Source organism: Fistularia commersonii, chromosome 3, assembly GCF_037954325.1.
Source record: "Fistularia commersonii isolate RoL2024-O1a breed Wild chromosome 3, RoL_Fcom_v1.0, whole genome shotgun sequence".
NCBI classification, from domain to species: domain Eukaryota; kingdom Metazoa; phylum Chordata; class Actinopteri; order Syngnathiformes; family Fistulariidae; genus Fistularia; species Fistularia commersonii.
In genome coordinates, this window is record NC_141286.1 from 16498434 (window position 1) to 16516176 (window position 17743).

At 38.7% G+C, this 17743-nt stretch overlaps 2 protein-coding genes across 2 annotated transcripts in view; both read right to left on the reverse strand.

The window, feature by feature from the left end:
• ppfia1 (PTPRF interacting protein alpha 1) overlaps positions 1-1566 on the reverse strand; it is a 44055-nt gene extending 42489 nt beyond the window's left edge. The window contains exon 1 of the mRNA XM_086143823.1: positions 629-1566. The gene's annotated coding sequence lies outside the window, so the exon portion shown is untranslated. The remainder of the gene's footprint in view (positions 1-628) is intronic.
• Positions 1567-6649: 5083 nt separating this feature from the next.
• LOC147235675 (uncharacterized) lies at positions 6650-15831 on the reverse strand. The gene is made up of 13 exons (XM_086143838.1): positions 15700-15831; positions 14732-14931; positions 13955-14092; positions 13502-13616; positions 12886-13072; positions 12107-12248; positions 11794-11949; positions 11482-11537; positions 10727-10902; positions 10229-10629; positions 9367-9463; positions 8399-8786; positions 6650-8192 (listed from the first exon to the last, which is right to left on the reverse strand). The coding sequence occupies exons 1-13, from the start codon at positions 15814-15816 to the stop codon at positions 8005-8007; spliced, it is 2361 nt and encodes a 786-aa protein (XP_085999964.1). The 5' UTR covers positions 15817-15831; the 3' UTR covers positions 6650-8004.
• Positions 15832-17743: the final 1912 nt, after the last annotated feature.

The following is a 17743-nucleotide window of genomic DNA, read 5'->3' on the forward strand; positions in this document are numbered from 1 at the left end:
TACAAACACATTTCAGTATTTGAACTTCAAACATTTACCAACATTTTTTTATGTTTATATTATTGATTCACTTTAGGCAATTATTATTGTCTAAGTGTAAGAAAGGTGGATGTGAAAAGTTGTGAAAGATAAAAGGTGCAAATTCACATACGCATTTTCTAAAAATATTATCAGGAACTGATCCATGTCTAGACGTCACAGACTGGCCATATTTGACAGAAAGAATGTGGGTTTCTCTCTCACTAGGGATCCTGAGAAAGTGCTTCCAGCACTTGTTTTGATGTTTGCAGTAAAATATCCCCTTATATTGCAACTTTTAATTTGATTAATTTAGCCTTAGTGTGATGAATGTACTTTTAGATTATCTTTAAGTTTTCCTTATTTGCTTGTTTTCATCATATTTCCCGGGTTCAATTTAAGGCATATTTGTTGAATTAAGTTACTGAGGCAAATTAAAAGTGAACATGAGTTGGCAATTTCAAGTTAATTCGACCATATCCATGTAGGACTACTTCAATCGCACAGAGTCACTTGAGAAGTAAAACACTCACTTTCAAAACAAATATGTAAACAAAATTCTTCCGGGTCATTTGTTTAACCTACAGAGGAAACGTTCAGGGTGTCTCACCTTTAAAGAAGAGCGTTATTCCAAAAACTTCTGTAACTCAATCCACTTTTTTACAGACGGGTAAACAGAGTCCAGGTTCTCCAACTTTATGAAACAACGTTATTGAGATTTGGCGTTATCCACAGTCGGTAAATTTGTGTTTCCATCAAAGGCGGCGATGTATTAAGGCTGTGAATTGGGTATTCACGGTGAAAAACGGGGAAAAAACTTCCTAAAGGCCTCAGAGCGAAATCCACTGAGAAGGGGGCAGTATTCCAAGTTTGGCCGGCTAGCTCGACGTTAGCAACCTTGTATTAAGTAAGCTGGTGATTCGATGATTGCATATTTAAATTTCGAAGTAAAGTGTCAATCTTCACTTTTTAAACCACTCTGCCAACATCACAACGAAAGTCCATCTCTTAAAACCTGACAATTTATTACTGTTAGACAATTAATGATACAGTCAGGTGACGTGGAAACTGTTGTAAGCTCGCTAGCCTTAGCTAATTTAAAGCAGAATTCTTTGGCTTTAAGTCAGTTTAAAGTCGACAGCTAGCCGACGTTAGCGACTAGCCAGCTAGGTAGCCAACGCTTGCTGGTTTCATATACTAACTTAGCTTCGACGGCGTCTGGTATTAGTCAAATAATTTGATCTACTGTGTAGAATAGGGGACAGCATGCTAAGATATTTCACGGCCATCAGCTTTGCGTGGCCCGACTCCGACAAAATAAAAAATCATCCAATACTTGTAAAGATCTCTGCTGAACCGATTGAAGTATAAAGTAGTTTTAGCTCATCAGCTAACGTTAGCTTCCCGTCTATTCGGTGGAGTCGCGTCACCACATCACGGCTCAACTCAGAAACTTCCAGCCAACGTTCAGCGTAACCGAAGCTTTCGTCCGTCTCGGAGATCCAAAACGCAAATAAAAAGCGTATATTCCACAAGTCCCCGTCTGAGTTTCCTATTTATTAGTCCATCGAAGGGTCCGTTAGTGTAGTCCTTGCTTGTCGCCACCGCCTGCCAGCTTCGGCAGTCGGGACAGCCAATGGAGGGCTCTGTCGCTAGCGCTTTTCATTAGCCGGGCTTCCCAGGTTGGCAACAGGAGGAAAAGGAAAAGCAGCGGCGCTTTCAGTTCCTGTTGGGGTCCTGGATCAGGTAATAACCCCTAAAAACGGCAAAATTTACACCGTGAAGGTATGACATCAGTGATACACATGTCTTTTTAAAACGCTCGTCACGGTGCGTGCCATCTGTTGAGATTTAGTATTATTTGATGGTTAATGCTTTGAAATAATAAATAAATAATTCCCTATGTTTATATCGAAACATGAATAAAAGATGAGAGTGAATGCGTTTAATATTCTTATACACTTGTTTTTTCCACAAACTGTGTACGAAGCTGATTTTAATGACAGTCAATAGTACTAAACGATAGACACCAATACTTACACACATATATGCAAATGTATAGCACACAGAGACACACACACAGATGGATCAACCTTCTTTTTCAATTTATTTTTTTAATGTGACCTCTTGGTGACCTACATTCAGTTGTGGAAGAGGAAAGACGCAATACTTGCGCCATCGTGTGGTTGAGAGGGATGTGACTAAGACACTGCTCCTTTGTTAGTGGTTTAAATTATCTCAAATGGACGTTTCATATTTCAAGCTTGACTTCAACATACTGTTGCTTTTTCTTGCAGATCTTGCAAGCAAATAGAGATGTTGCATTTTTCATATTTCCAGACCATGATTTTTTCATCTTCCTCCTCCTCTTCTTCTCTTTTTGGCTTTTCCCTTCAGGGATTGCCACAACGAATCAACCTTCTCCATCTAACCCTATTCTCTGTATCCTCCTCTCTCGCACCAACTACCTTCATATCCTCTCTCACTACCTCCATAAATCTTCTCCTTGGTCTTTCTCGAGACCTCCTGCCTGGCAGCTCCAATTCCAGCCACTAATATTCCACCAATATTTTCACTATCCTTCCTCTGTACATGACCGAACCATCTCAGTCTGGCTTCTCTGACTCCAAAAAAATCTAACATGTGTTGTTCCTCTTACAGACTCATTCCTGATCCTATCCATCCTGGTCACTCCAAAGAGAACCTCAACATTTTTATCTCTGCGACCTCTAGCTCTGCCTCCTGTCTTTTCGTCATTGTAACAGTTTCTTGGCCATCGCTGGTCTCACCACTATCTTGTACACATTTCCTTTCATTCTCGGCAATAGTCTTCTATTGCATAGTACCCCTGACACTTTTCTCCACCCTTTCCAACCTGCTTGATCCTGTCACTTATCCTCTTTTCCACACTCTCCGTTGCTCTGGACTGTTGACCCCAAGTACCTGAAATCCTCCAATGTCTTGATGTCCACTGCCTGTAGCCTAACTGTTCCACTCAGGTTCCTCTCATTCACACACATATACTCTGTCTTGCTGTGACTAACCTTCACTCCTCTCCTTTCCTGCGCATACCACCATCTCTCTAGATTTTCCTCGACCTGTTTTCTGCTCTCACTACAGATCACAATGTCATCTGCAAATGTCATGGTCCATGGAGATTCCTGTCTAACCTCATCTGTCAGCCTGTCCATCACCACTGCAAACAAGAAGGGGCTCAGAGCTGATCCCTAATGGAGTCCCACCTCCACCTTGAACTTCTCTGTTACCCCTACAGCACACCGTACCATTGTCTCACACCTAGCATACATGTCCTGCACCAGTCAAACATACCTCTCTGCCATGCCAGATTTCTTCATACAATACCAGAACTCCTCTCTTGGCACCCTGTCATATGCTTTTTCTAGGTCTACAAAGACACAATGAAGCTCCCTCTGGCCTCCTCTTCACTTCTCTATTAGCATCCTCAAAGCAAATACTGCATCTGTAGTACTCTGGTGAGTGGCAGAAGGTGGAGGGCACAGGAGGCTGTGGACCAGGCAGAAACATGGCTGTTCCACAAAGAGCTTGTGGCTTGTGGATCTGTGGCAACTGGTCGGGTAGGACTAGGAACCATACCAACAACCCACCTTAGCAGGTTCAAGGGCAAGGAAAGGTGGGACCGGGTCCAACTCAAAGTGAAGGCTGGAGTCGAAGAGCAGCGTGCAAGCCAGTGGTTGGGGTTGACAAGGCGCTTGGACCAGACGGTAAGAAGACATGGACAGGAAGATCTCATGGCCTGAGTTGTGGAGGGCTTAACCCCTCTACATCAGATTTCTCATTCAGTCCATCTGCGATGTCCTGCCTAGCCCATCAAACATCTTCCTTTGGGGCAAGGTCAAAATCCCAGTATGTCCCTTGTGCCAAGGAAGAGGAACTGTGGAGCATATCCTCAGCAGCTGTCCTAAAGCACTCGGAGATGGCCGCTATCGAAGGTGCCAGGACCGGGTGCTGAAGGCAGTTAATGAGTCCATGAATACTGCCATCGACGACAGCAAGCACCTGCAACCACCGAGGCGTGGAATAACATTCATAAGAGCTGGAGAACAACCTCCTCCCCAACAGAAGACCCAAACAGGTCTCCCAAGCAGGAAGGGACTGGCAGCTAAGGGTGTTTTCATGCAAACATCATGGAAACCAACCTGAGGACGGACATCACTCTGAGTCATCCAATCATGTCATCATGTTTGATCTGACAGTGCCCTGGGAGGAAAAGAATGGAGGAAGCCAGAAGGAGAAAGAGGGGGAAGTATGCAGAGCTAGTGGAGGATTGCCGTAGACGGGGGTGGCATGCACAATGCCTGCCCATTGAGATTGGGGGAAGAGGCTTCGCAGACAAGGCCTACAGTCTCCTGGGCATCACAAGTGCACGCAAGAGGAGAGCCATCGACTCAACTTTTGAGGCTGATGATAGAGCGTCACGATGGCTGTGGATACAGATGGACAAAGAGTGGATGAGCAATTCTTGGACATAGTCCAGGAGCTGATCATTCCCAGCCTGGGTGGGGGGGTCTGATGTTGAAAGACCTGAAACCTCCTGTGGCCCCAGGTACTATCACTGGTGATGTAGCCAAGATTCTGCATCACAAGATGTATCCAATAACTGTAATAGAAGTTGTATTTATTTGGATTTTATGTATTTTTTTATTTCCTGAAGGTCACTTGCAATATCATTGCCATTCAGTTGTGTGCTGTGATCAATGTTCTGAGCAAAGTGTGACTCCTGTCTTGTTCCGGTCTTATATGTTCATCATATGTTCTGAAAAAAACATGATAATGGTGACAATGCCAAAAATAATAAACTTGAGACTTTAAATCTTCCATCCATCCATCGTCTTCTGCTTATCCTACACTCAGGGTCACAGGGGATGCTGGAGCCTATCCCAGCTGTCATCAGGCAAGAGCCAGGGCACACCCTGGAGTGGTCGCCAGTTAATTGCAGGGCCACATATATAGACTGAAAAACATTCACTCACTCATTCGGGCCAATTTTTCTCATTTTTTTCCAATTAACCTGCTGCATGTTTTCGGATTGTGGGAGGAAACCAGAAAACCCGGAAGAAACCCACACAGACACGGGGACACTGTGCCACCGTGCCGCCTCCTCTTTATTACAAGTAAAAGAAGGGATCACCACACCATCTACGATGGTCTACCTACAGAAATCAGATAATTTTAAGGGTCTCTATATGACGACTGTAGTTTAAATGAATAGTTAATACTGCTATTTAACCAAATAATGGATTTTTAACTGAACTCCTCGCGTGCTATTAAATTTGCATTGGTTTTACTGCCATCCAGTGGTTATAATTGATTAGTGCAGCTTCAATGACAAAGTCTCCACAGTCCTGTTTCTTGACGGAGATATCGTTGATATGCCAGAATCATACAGGTATTATGGTTTTTGGTTATTTTTGTAAAGGCACCACATCCATATAAATTTCATGTAGGGTAAATGATAAAGGACTGAGTTGGTATGAAATTGTTTAATTCTGTTATACGATCACTGGGGTGAAACAAAGAAAACAGGACGACAATTGCAATCAAAGTGACTAGCAAATGAATTTCTTTGTTCTCCCTGTCCATATTTTGATATACTTCACCAGTTTGTGTTTCTTGTACTTATTCTAAATGAGTCTTAAATTTGATCAGTGACTTTGTCACTGTGTTTGTTTTTTAACTTTTTTAGATTTTGCTCGTTGTTCAGTTGTTCTATTTGCCTGAATAGCTTCAAAAAATTGTTGGTCAAGTATACAGGCTTTTAGAGAGAATTCCGTTGAGGAAAAGACTGGGGGCAGAGCTGGAGGTAGCAGAGATAAAGATGTTGAGTTTCTCTTTGGGGGTGATGAGGATGGATAGGGTCAGGAATGAGTCCATCAAAGGAATAACACATGTTAAATGTTTTAGAGATAAGGTCAGACAGGCCAGCCTGGGATGGTTTGGTTATGTACGGAGGAGAGGTATTGAATATATTGGTGTATATATGCTGAGGTTGGAATTACCAAACCAGAGTCCTTGAGGTACAGGACTGTCTCAGAAAATTAGAATATTGTGATAAAGTTGTTTATCCTCTGTAATGCAATTACAAAAACAAAAATTACTTTTTCATGATATTCTAATATTTTGAGATAGGATTTTTGAGTTTTCTTAAGATGTAAGCCATAATATTAAAATAATAAAAGGCTTGCAATATTTCAGTTGATTTGTAATTAATCCAGAATGTATGACATTTTTGTTTTGGTAATTGCATTACAGAAGATAAAGAACTTTATCACAATATTAAAAATTTTTTAGACAGTCCCATAGACCAAAAAGGAGATTTATGGATGGATTAAACTTTTTTTTTCCCCCATGTCTCCACTAATATATTGTTCCAACCTGAGAGGAAATGTTGCAATTGAGTTACTGTTTGAATATGTGAGGATTGAGAATCTGTAGATTAGGTTAGTAGGAATTAAGTATGAGCATTACAGTGAGTGTTTTAACACAAACTACAGTATTTTATTAATTCAACTTTTCACGGAACATGGCGATTGCATTTCCTGTTATGTCACCTTTATGTACATTCATGTGTACACACACGCACACACATATATTTACAGCAGAGGAATTTATTTAAGTCAGTACAATACATTAATATTTACTTGAAACCTGAAGGGGAAAATGTTGACACAATCAGGACAGAGTCGTGAAGACATGTTGAAAAAACAGATTTAGTGGATTTTTTTTAAAAGTCCCGAAGACGGCAGAAATCAATGCTGGTATGTTCTGAGTCATTTTGCATAAAGTAAAAATTGTTGAGTGAAGTTTTGGCCACAGGGATAGTTTTAATTATGCATTTCTTTTCATCTCAGTAGTACTGAGATGCGTTTAAAAAAATTGGAGAGCTGATAATGACATGTGACACCCAGACTACCTGTGTGAACATTCCATAAAACCAGTAGGACCCACCCAAACGAGGAAGCAAGGCAAACTTGAGCTTAGGGAGACACTGGAGAGGAAGTCACTGAATATGTTCAATAAGGCAAAATGAAAGGACATCAAGTAAAGAAGTATAGGCTTATCTATGGTCAGAGGGATGAGGGAAAAAGGCCTGAGTTTGTTTGCAATTTCTGAGAGCCTCTGTTATGATGATGGGCCTTGAAGCAAAACTATACTGAATTACTGTGAAGTTCGGATTCTATTGACAGACACCTGTTTAAATAAGAATTGAAGCTTCTTTCACTTACTTACTTTAGAGTTGGTTGAATAGATTTATTTGATGATTTGTGACTGCTCTTTCTTTAAAAATACTTTTTCTTTTCTTTCTTTGTGCAGAGGATATTGTTTTTGTTTTGTTCACTTTTACTTGTAACTTTAATTTTTAAGGTCACACACTCCCTGCTTTCAAACATAACTTGGAACATAACCAGCTCATATTGGAAATTTTAATTGAGGACTGGGGGCTGATTTTTCAACCAGGGAAATGGGGGCTGTTAAAGGGATTTTAGATTAGATCTCAGCTAATTTCAGTCTTTAAACACAGTTGGAAAATTGATTTATTCATTGTAGATGCTGTTATCATATCAGATTGTCCAAGTGGTGCAAGGTGGATCCATTGACACTCAGAACGTTATTCAATAGAAATCACACTTTATACACGTGAGATAAAACTGTCAAATCAAATATAATGTTGGATAACAATATTTATTTTAATTTAATTTAATTTAATTTAATTTAATTAATTTAAACAGGACAATTGAAGGAACTAATATAATTTCACCTTTAATTCCAGCTTCCTTAATTGTGTACCATATTATTCCCCACTTCTAATCTTCTGCCTTTTACAAATCCCACAGAGATCAAATCAAATTAAACTAGAGTACAGAGATCAAGGCCGCCTGAAGATCTCTTATGAAGATTTGGAATATCTTATAATAAAACAGTGTCCACAATTTCGTTTAATTAAGCTTAGTACTCCCAGTGTGAACTTAGAAGATGTTTACGGTCATCAGCTTTTCTCTGTTTGGTGCAGTAAATGGTAACCACAAATAACGCCACCACTACCAAGGTGAGGACAATGATCCAGGACACAGTCTTTGAGCCGAAGTTAAGGATTTCCCAATCTCCTTCGCTGGATCGGGTGTTCATGTTAAACTCTGAAGTAAAAACATAAGTGGATAGGTTAAAAGAAAGAAAGAAAGAAAGAAAGAAAGACAGACAGACAGACAGACAGACAGACAGACAGACAGACAGACAGACAGACAGACAGACAGACAGACAGACAGACAGACAGACAGACAGACAGACAGACAGACAGACAGACAGACAGACAGACAGACAGACAGACAATAACAGTTCTCACCCATTTCATCGTCTTCTGTGTAGTCATACTCATACTGTTCATAATACTCATCGACGGCACCAGCCTCTTCTTGTGTCAAAACATAATCATCATAGCTGTAGTTCAGTGGTTCTTCGTCATTGTTCCCCACAACAACACTTTTTTCCTCAACTTCACCATCATCTTTCATCTCAGCATGAAAAAGTTGAATCACATTGTCATTATCCATATCTGTATTTGGACCAGATGTCCCAACAAACTGCAAAGGACCCTGAGTTATGAGATGGCCGGAGGTCTCCATGCCCAGTGATCGCTTTCGCCTACGGAAGGCATCCTTCACACAGCCTTGAGAACATCTGGAGAACGGATTGTTGGGCTCGCACAGGATAACAGAGCAGGTGATGTAAAACTGTGAAGCAACAGATCCATTCCAGTTACTAATTATATCAGGGAATCACCTTTAGTCAAAATCAGATGTGAAACTATTTTATCCAAAAAAAATTGACAGTTAAGTTTGCTGTTTTCTATCTATCTATCTATCTATCTATCTATCTATCTATCTATCTATCTATCTATCTATCTATCTATCTATCTATCTATCTATCTATCTATCTATCTATCTATCTATCTATCTATCTATCTATCTATCTATCTATATCCTAATTTAAAAATATAACTGACCGGCTGAATATGACGATGAAAATTTGTCGTGTTTCAAAGAAGTTAGCAAAAGTGATGTTTCTTCCTGCAATATGAGTTTGTATATAAATGTAGCAAGCTACTGACACCAAACTGTATAAAATCGTTATACTTTTTGAAAAAAATAGAACATTCTAAATAAGAGTGATATTGTATATTTTAAGTGTATAGTATGGATAGTAAGGAACAGAACCTTATCCAAAGATGTGCTTGCATAAAAAAACTATTAAGTGAGAGAATGAATGTTTCCCAACATCTCGATTTTTTGGAATATTTGCGATCAAATTTACCTCATCATAGTCCCCAATAAACTTGAAGGATTGCATCTCAAATTTGTATGTCATTCCCTCCTTTTGAATTACTTGCAAGGTCTCATCCTTGTGACAGCTGAAAGAAAATGCACAGTATGTATAACATGGCACACCCTCTTAAAACTCCAATAATATTGCCCTACTAAGTGATTTAGATCTCACAGATGGGTAAATACAATGAAATAAATTTCAGCTTTCAATCAATTAAGAAAAACGTAAGTAACTTTATCCATTCAGAATCTAGATACACAAATTCTAGTTTGTTTAAAAAAGTGTTGAACGGAAGAAGTTTACTCATTCATTTGAGTTTTACTCGTATATCATATCAACCTGTATATGGTCCAAAGTAGCAATGTAAGAAATCCCATTCTATCAGCTCTTTCAGTCATAGACTGATTCCACCAAGAAGCTCCACTGAACGCCACAAGAGGTCTTTCCTACCTGAGGCTATCAGACTTTTTAATTTCTCTTCCCTCAGCCGCAGGGAATGTTCAAATCTTTGTAGTTAACAGTTAACAGTTAAGACAATTTATATTTCATTGTATTTCTTATTCTTCCTCCTTCCTACTATTATCTATTACTGTCATGTTTTTACTTGAAACTCTGGCACAACAAATTCCTTCGGGAAAAATAAAGTTGTTCTCATCTCATCATCTCATCTATCTATCTTTAAAAAAAACTATTCGATCTATCTATCATTTCTCGATGGGACAAGCATTCTCCCTTTTCAGATTGTTGTGAAAACAGCTACTTCCATGGACACATTGTCAAGTTCAAACATACAACAAACGCAGTTCTACTTAAACGTTTAAAAAGCAGTCGAGAGAGCATTGGAATTTACCCATTCTTGATGAGGTCATAGTAGATGTTGTTTTCCGGGTTGCCATCAGGTGTGCCTTTGCATGACTCCACGAACAGTTCCACATTTGGGAGGTCTGATTCACCTTTGATACGCATGTAAATCATATCCATTAGTTTCACCTGCACTGGATAATCGGTGGGCTCCACCATGTTTGTGAAGTTTCCATCCCGGTAAATATCAAAACTGTAACCAAAGCTGCCAAAGCTGGACTCGGTGAAAATGTAGTTAGACTGTTGGAGATTGTAATAGCTGGAGATGCTGATGGTTTTGGAAAACTGGCAAGAGAAATCAATGTTGACAGTCTTCCTTCGGATGATGATTGTATCTGGATCGTCAAAGGACTGGATCTTGTTCGTGAAGACAATAAAGTCACCTGACTCCTTTATTGAAGAGAAACAGATGGTGTTCTCAATAACAATGTATAAAGCCACACAAATGTTGTCTGTAATCAGGTCGGATCTGACTATATCTGCACACCTCCACTTTAGTGCCACAGGTGCTGAATGACATACTGGCCAGGACGTGAGTGCCATTGAATGTGAGCTGACAGGACGGGTCCAGCAGCTGGAGGAAGTTCTCATTCATGTCAGGGATAGAGGCTTTTTCCAGGGCCACCGTCATCTTGTTAGGTGCACATGTAACTGTGACCTTTCCTGAGGGATTTTTGAAAAGGTACACCTGTTTTACTACCAATGAAACAGCAATTGTATGTATTTACATAAATATACCCAAGGTTAAGGCTGATTTGCTCTGGTTGAAAAAAAAAAGGAGTAATATTTGTAATGTTTACAAGAACAAAACCTTGATTCACTGGATTTGAATCAAGTCACTGATTTGAAAGTGTAGTGTAAGTCCTGAGTCTTTACACTCAGCTTTGAATCAAGAGGTTGTTAGGCAAGTTACAGGTCTGTAACAGTAAGTCCCTAATCCTGACATATTCTTTGCAAATGTAATCCAACTACATGGTTTCTGTGCAAAAAGAGTAATAACCTGATCTGCAAAATATACATGACTTCTAAATGCTGATTCACTTTCTCCAACAACTCAAAAGGAAATCCAGGTGAATTTAACTTCAATGTTGCAAATCTTCATTTTAAAAGGTATTTGTGTGGTGTCATAGATCAGCAAAATGTATTCCAGTTAAGAGGGGTCTGGATGGAAAATGTAAACCTAGTCAACTACTACTGGGTTTGTTTGCTGTAATATTGATGATCAAACAACCTTGAACAAACCTTTGTTAACGGGTGCTTTGTTCACAAGGACAACAACACATCTCATCTCCGATTGGCTGCATGATAAAAGAAAAAAAGTTATAGGGGTGGAAAAGGTCAGGAGCACAAAAAATAAAGCTAATGAAACCTAATATGATCATTTTCAAGGAGTAATGCCAGGAGCTGAAAAAAAGGTTTGAATTTTTTTATGCCATTATAACCCTTTGTTGAATGTTTGTTAGATCTTGCAATTAACTCTTGACAACTTAACAATGAACCTTGTGATCTCAATCTTAAATCAACAGAAAATATTCATAATATTAAAACACACACCTTTCAGTTGTCTCTGCAGCAAAGCAAAGTGGGGTGAATCGGTGCGTGTCTGCAGGCTGTGGCGTCCAAAACAGGGTAACTTCAACAACTCCATGCTCATTGTCTTTGAGCTCCTTAGTCATATTCTGGGGGCCACTGATCTGGAAGTCATTAATGCTTCAGGGACATGGAGGTGGGGAAGAAGAAACAAAAAAATGTTTACTGTTCAGTCTTTGCCTTGTGGAGAGATGGTACCATAGTATTGTAAAAAAATATCTAAGTTACAACATATTTATAACAGCAACATATGGAGCATAAGGCATGAGGTCCAAACCTTGCGTGGTGTGCCTGTGCTTGGATTTGAAGCTTGAATTTCTCGCCAACAGTAGCGTGGAGAATGTCTTCATGTGGAGGAGTGTTTGGCAAGAACATGGGGAGCACATGACCAATTTCACAGCTGGGTAGAGGAGGAAGGACTGAAAGAGCAAGAGAGACTTGTTAAGACAGAAGCAATCAACTGCATTGTATTACACGTGCATCCTCTCTTGGAAGAAACATGGAGGACAAGATGTCCTCAATGAAAAGAGCCTGTTGAGGATGGTATAAAATGTGATAAAACATCAGCACAGTTGACAAATAAACAGATATTTCAAAGGATGCTACTGGTGCCAAACATCCTGATATGAAAGCCTTTCATTACTGAATTAACAATGACACTGTGCTATCTATCTTACTTTTATTCAATCAGTGTTGTGTTTTTTATTCCATTAATAAATTATAAGTTTTAGTCTTGGAAAGAAGATTGACATTTGTTTCTTTTTAAATGTAACTAAAATGGAAAAATATAAAACTATTCCTTTTTTCATGTCCAAATTTGATTTTAAAAAGTCATACTGTAAAGCAGAATTAGGTTTATCAGAAACAAAAAACAAATTTAGATTAACAAAAGTCCAGTTATGTACAAGATCTTTAAAGCTATCATGATTTTGGGTCACATTATTTATACATTTTTAAATATCCATCTGTAATAGATAATTCATTTTGAAACATTTTTAAATTGTCTTCTCATATAACATATAATTGATTCTTCTTTGCTGTTTTTTTTTCACCTACCCTCCAGTGTAAATTGAAGTACTAGGCTGCAGAGCTGGTTTTCGCTCAGATCGGAGCCCGACTTGGATTCTGTTGTTCCGTCTGCGTAGGTCAAAATGATGTCCTTTGCTGGGTGATCTTCCACCATCACCTCAAGCACATGAACACCGACATCAACCTCACCACTCGCTGTCAGGGTGCAGGTAGTCTGGATCAAAAAGGAATTGAGATGATTACCATGAACATGTTTAACTGCTAGTAGAAAACTGCATACATTTTTACTGTCGCAACCCCAAAGAAATGATCAAAATCACAATTCTTTACAGATTTGTTCGCATCAAATTAATTTGTTAAAACTACAACCAATTTAGCTGGGCTCTAAACCAGATTTTGGCATTCAAAATCTCAAGTTTTCATGGGGGATCAATCCATGTGGAAGTCAATTGCAATGCTCAGGTTTAACCATCATCCAACCCTCTCTTTGTAATGGTCATCATGATTTGACTACCAGGTCAGCACAGGGAAAGAGAACCCCCTGATGTTAATGAATGCATATTCAATTTTAAACACCCCTCCTCCTCTTGAGTATTCTGTATATGCAGAACTATACTTGTGTTTCTCATATCAGATTTATTACCTGATTGAGAGTGAGGTTCGAGTCACTGGTGTCTGTAGCAAAGCGGCATGTCACCACATCTCCGTCTGGATCATAGGCCAGAAGCTGAAGCTCTGTAAAGCAGTTCTGGACCACCCTGCATGAGTCGAGCAGTGCAGTGTTATAATGGGATATTTATAACACATTAGTCAGCATCATGTAATTTCAAAACTTAGTTAAAGTGATTGAGTGGTTGATCAATACTCTAGTATACTTGTGCTTAATTTAGTTTTATTAGATAATATATTCAAAGAAATTTGCCAAAAATACTACATTTTAATTACAGAGTATAACAATATGAACGTTCACATGAAAAATAAACTGAGAACACTGTTTGTAATTTCATAGTAGTACATGTTTGTTTGTTTTTGTTATAATCTGTCTTGATCAAACAAATAAATCTAGTTTTGAAGCCATAAAGCCTGGATTTTATACCTGTGAGAGGACAGTGTTGCTGTTACAGGACAGTTGTTGAGGTTTTCTGTGTCAGATCGGGTTCCCAGGTTCAGTGTGGCTCCAGAGGTCCACTCTGTTAGCTCTTGGATGTTGGATGCCCAGCAGCAGCCCGAGTCACTGAGAAGAAAAAGATTCAACGTGTTACTGCTCATGTATTCTTAGAAATCTTCATACACCATCCGTAACTCCCTATCAGGACATACATAGTATTTGATCAGTGAAACCACCAATACATTTATGTAAAAACATTATATTCACGGGAAATCCCATTTGTACTTATAATATATTCATGACCAAATTTACCAGGGAAAAAGATTATTCATAATACAATGTAAATTAAAAAATGTGAATGCGAAAATATGAAAGGATCATTGGGTTCACAATTTAAAGTTCTAGCTGGAATAATTCAAATTTCCTCATTAACTGAAAGCTTTGCAATATCGCTTTTTTTTTTTTTTAGTCAAGTAGTTCTGTTTAGTTACGTAACTGATAGAGATTTTTGCTGTCACATTTTTATTGTCTTTCTCGTTTCCATTATTGATGCGCAATTTAATTCTCATACCTGAAACACCCTGTCATTTCTTTGAAACTGCTTGTCATACAAGAACAACAGGTCACACCCAAAGACAGAAATACCACTGATTTCTTAAGGCTGAGATCAGGTGTTTGAAGACACCCAAAAATAAATCCCCTCTGTGAAATAAAATGTTCTCTCAATCACTGATTTGGGATGGACAGATGAGATGTCAGTCATACCTCAAACGGAAATGAGTTTCATTTGTTGAAATTATGGCTGTGGTCTGTCCCTCTGACTGGCACCACCTCTCCTGTCCTGTGTTGTCATGGTCTGTTTGTGAGGCACTCTCAGCAAGGGTCGTGCACACTCCACCCTCACAGGTGTAGGACGACTGGTCTTCACATTCGCCCCTGCCGTTCTCCCGCTGATAGTAGGTCACCTAGAGGGTTTGGGAACAGAAATGTGTGAAAACACACTTTCAAACAGCATTAATTTTTTTTATGTTGATACAATATACATATTTTTACTGTGAATAGCGAAGGCTTATAGATAATGATAATTCCCATCTGTATCTTTACCGTATATCAGACTTTGACGGTCCTCTGACTTTTCATCTGTCTCATGTTTTTCAGGTTCCTCGTGTATTTTATGATTAAATGACTTCAAAGGGCAAGATTTCGTTTTGTTGTTTAAAAAACAGGTGGTACCAAGAACTAAATGAATGTAAGTTGAAATTTTCAGATAATATTTATTTTCATGATTTTTCATTTTTGAAACATGAGAATCAAATTACACGCCTAAAAAGAAAGGCGTTAAAAAGTTAATCAGTAGTTTCATATTGGATTTAATACTGGACTGTGCGAAGATAAGACTACCTTGTTGTAGAAGTTTGGCTTTTTTGTTTATTTTTTTGTTTAAGGGTTCTAAAAAAACAGCCCCGCCAGTAGTTGCAGGTCTTAATGAAATGCACTGGTTTAATGTCCTGAAGCATTTCCTTCTTGACTGTCATCATTGCTTTACTCAGAGTTTAACAAAGTAACTATATCATTTCAATATATTCAAAGAGAAATGAAAACATAAATCACAGCTTTATGAGATGCTGTTAATCCTCTGGCCTATTGCTTTTCAACTTATCATAAAATCTAAAAATCTGATAGGGAGATTTTAAAAAATTGCAATGAGAAATATGTATGATTCTTTACTCTACCTGAAATGTCCCATCTGCCTTCTTTTCTGGAGTCAATAAACTTATGCTATTGCCATGGAATCCTTCGGTTGAAGCAAACAAAGCAGACAGCAGCAAGAGAACAGCACCTTTCGCCATGATGTCTATTGGAATCTGATGGTGTCAAAGCTGGTCATGATAATTTGAAGCGTCCCGGGAGGGGTAAAAATTCCCTCTACTTCACCTAACAGGACTAACCAGATCTAGGGTGTAAATTATGTATGTTTTTTTTTAGAAACAAAACCTGCCTCCTTTTGAAGCTCTTTGTATGTGTTCCTTTTGAAAAATGTTTCCTTTACATCAGTGTGACGGTGTTACTATCGTGCATTGCGTATTTCAAGAGGCCTGTGCTACAGTATTTCAAAGATGGCTAATGACAGTGTAAGGACCAAGCCAAATTAACTATCCAAACACTTCTAGTATTAGATTCAATGTGACAATATGATAAAAAATGTCTTGAAAAGCCCTTTTTTAAGGTCATAACAAGAAAGGTTTATATACAATCAAATATAATCCCTGCCAATTTATAAATTCAAGGATATTATTAATTTTCAAGATTTATTTTATTTTCATGTATTTCTAGAAAAGTGAAAAGTAATCAGTTTTGAAGATTAGTCTACTTTTTAACAAAAAAATATATAAATTTGTTGTGAAATAGTATTTGATACATTATTTTAAATATTTTTCTTATTTGTGATCCCTACAAGGACTAAGATAATTGATTGAAGGGTTGCACAGTCCAAGATGATAGACTGATAATGATTGTATACGGGGGTTTTACTGAAGAGGAGTAAGAAGAGACCAAGCACTTACAAAAAAATCTGATAAAATGAAATATTTAACCTATTTTTTGTTTTCTGAAAATTTAATGGACGATTAATTGGAAGCTCAAAAATTCAAGTGGGGATTACATAAATATCAGAAGATCATGGGGTATTATATCTTTGACAACAGACTGGTAAGTAGTAATTTCTATTAGGTTTAGACACCTAAAAATAGACACTATCTATTGGAGCTTCTTGCGCTGTGCAGCATCTGTCATCCTCACACCAGAACAGACAGAATTCTACCAAATAGCACGTAATGACACTCTCCAAAGCACCTGTTGACAGGTGGAGGGATTTTGGCCTATTTATAATCACATGCAAAAACATAACTGACTGGGTACCCACACACCACCCATAACCAAAGTTATGTACTCACCATCAAAAGACTTAAGTCAAAAAACTGCCAAACCCTATTTAAATTGAAACCCTCCGATCAGTATACTCAATGGATTACCCCATCGACTATTCTCGCTAGGGCCAATGTGCTGTTAAAATTCAATTTCTCACCTCCCAGAATACCTGAAGAGTCGTCCTCAAGGTCTTTGGGCAGCTCTCAAATATGATGTTGGCCTTATATGATCCATAGCACCACTGCGCATTCTCGTTACAGACCAAAAGCGCACCAAAACTCTCTTAAAACTGAAGCAATTGCTGGTATCAACTCAGTGTCCAAATTCCTCCTCAATGCAGGGGTAACTAAGACCTTGACCAGACTTACATGTTTCTACTCCCCTGTTCTCGGTAAAGAAAATACGAGAACGGGAACAACCCATCACCAATGGAGATTCGTCTAGGATCTGTGAGCAGTAAATGCTGTAGTCCAAGCTAGAACCCTGATAGTGCCAAATCCTCACACCATTCTGTTTCAAATCCCAAAAGCCTCACAAGGGTTCTCTGTCATTGACCTGTCCAATGCCTTTTTCAGCATCCCAGTACATCCAGACAGCCAATTCTGGTTGCCCTCACGTTTGAAGGCAAATCATACACGTTCACCAGGCTATGTCAGGGATACTGTGAATCACCCACAATTTACAATATGGCGCTTCAAGACAGTTTAGCCCCTTTACAGCTATCCCCTGGAACTACTGTCCTCCAGTACGTAGATGATATCATCTGAGCCTCTGAAACTCTTGAGCAGTGCTAGGCTGACACTGTAATCCTTTTAAAACATCTCTACAATGAAGGGCACAAAGCCATTT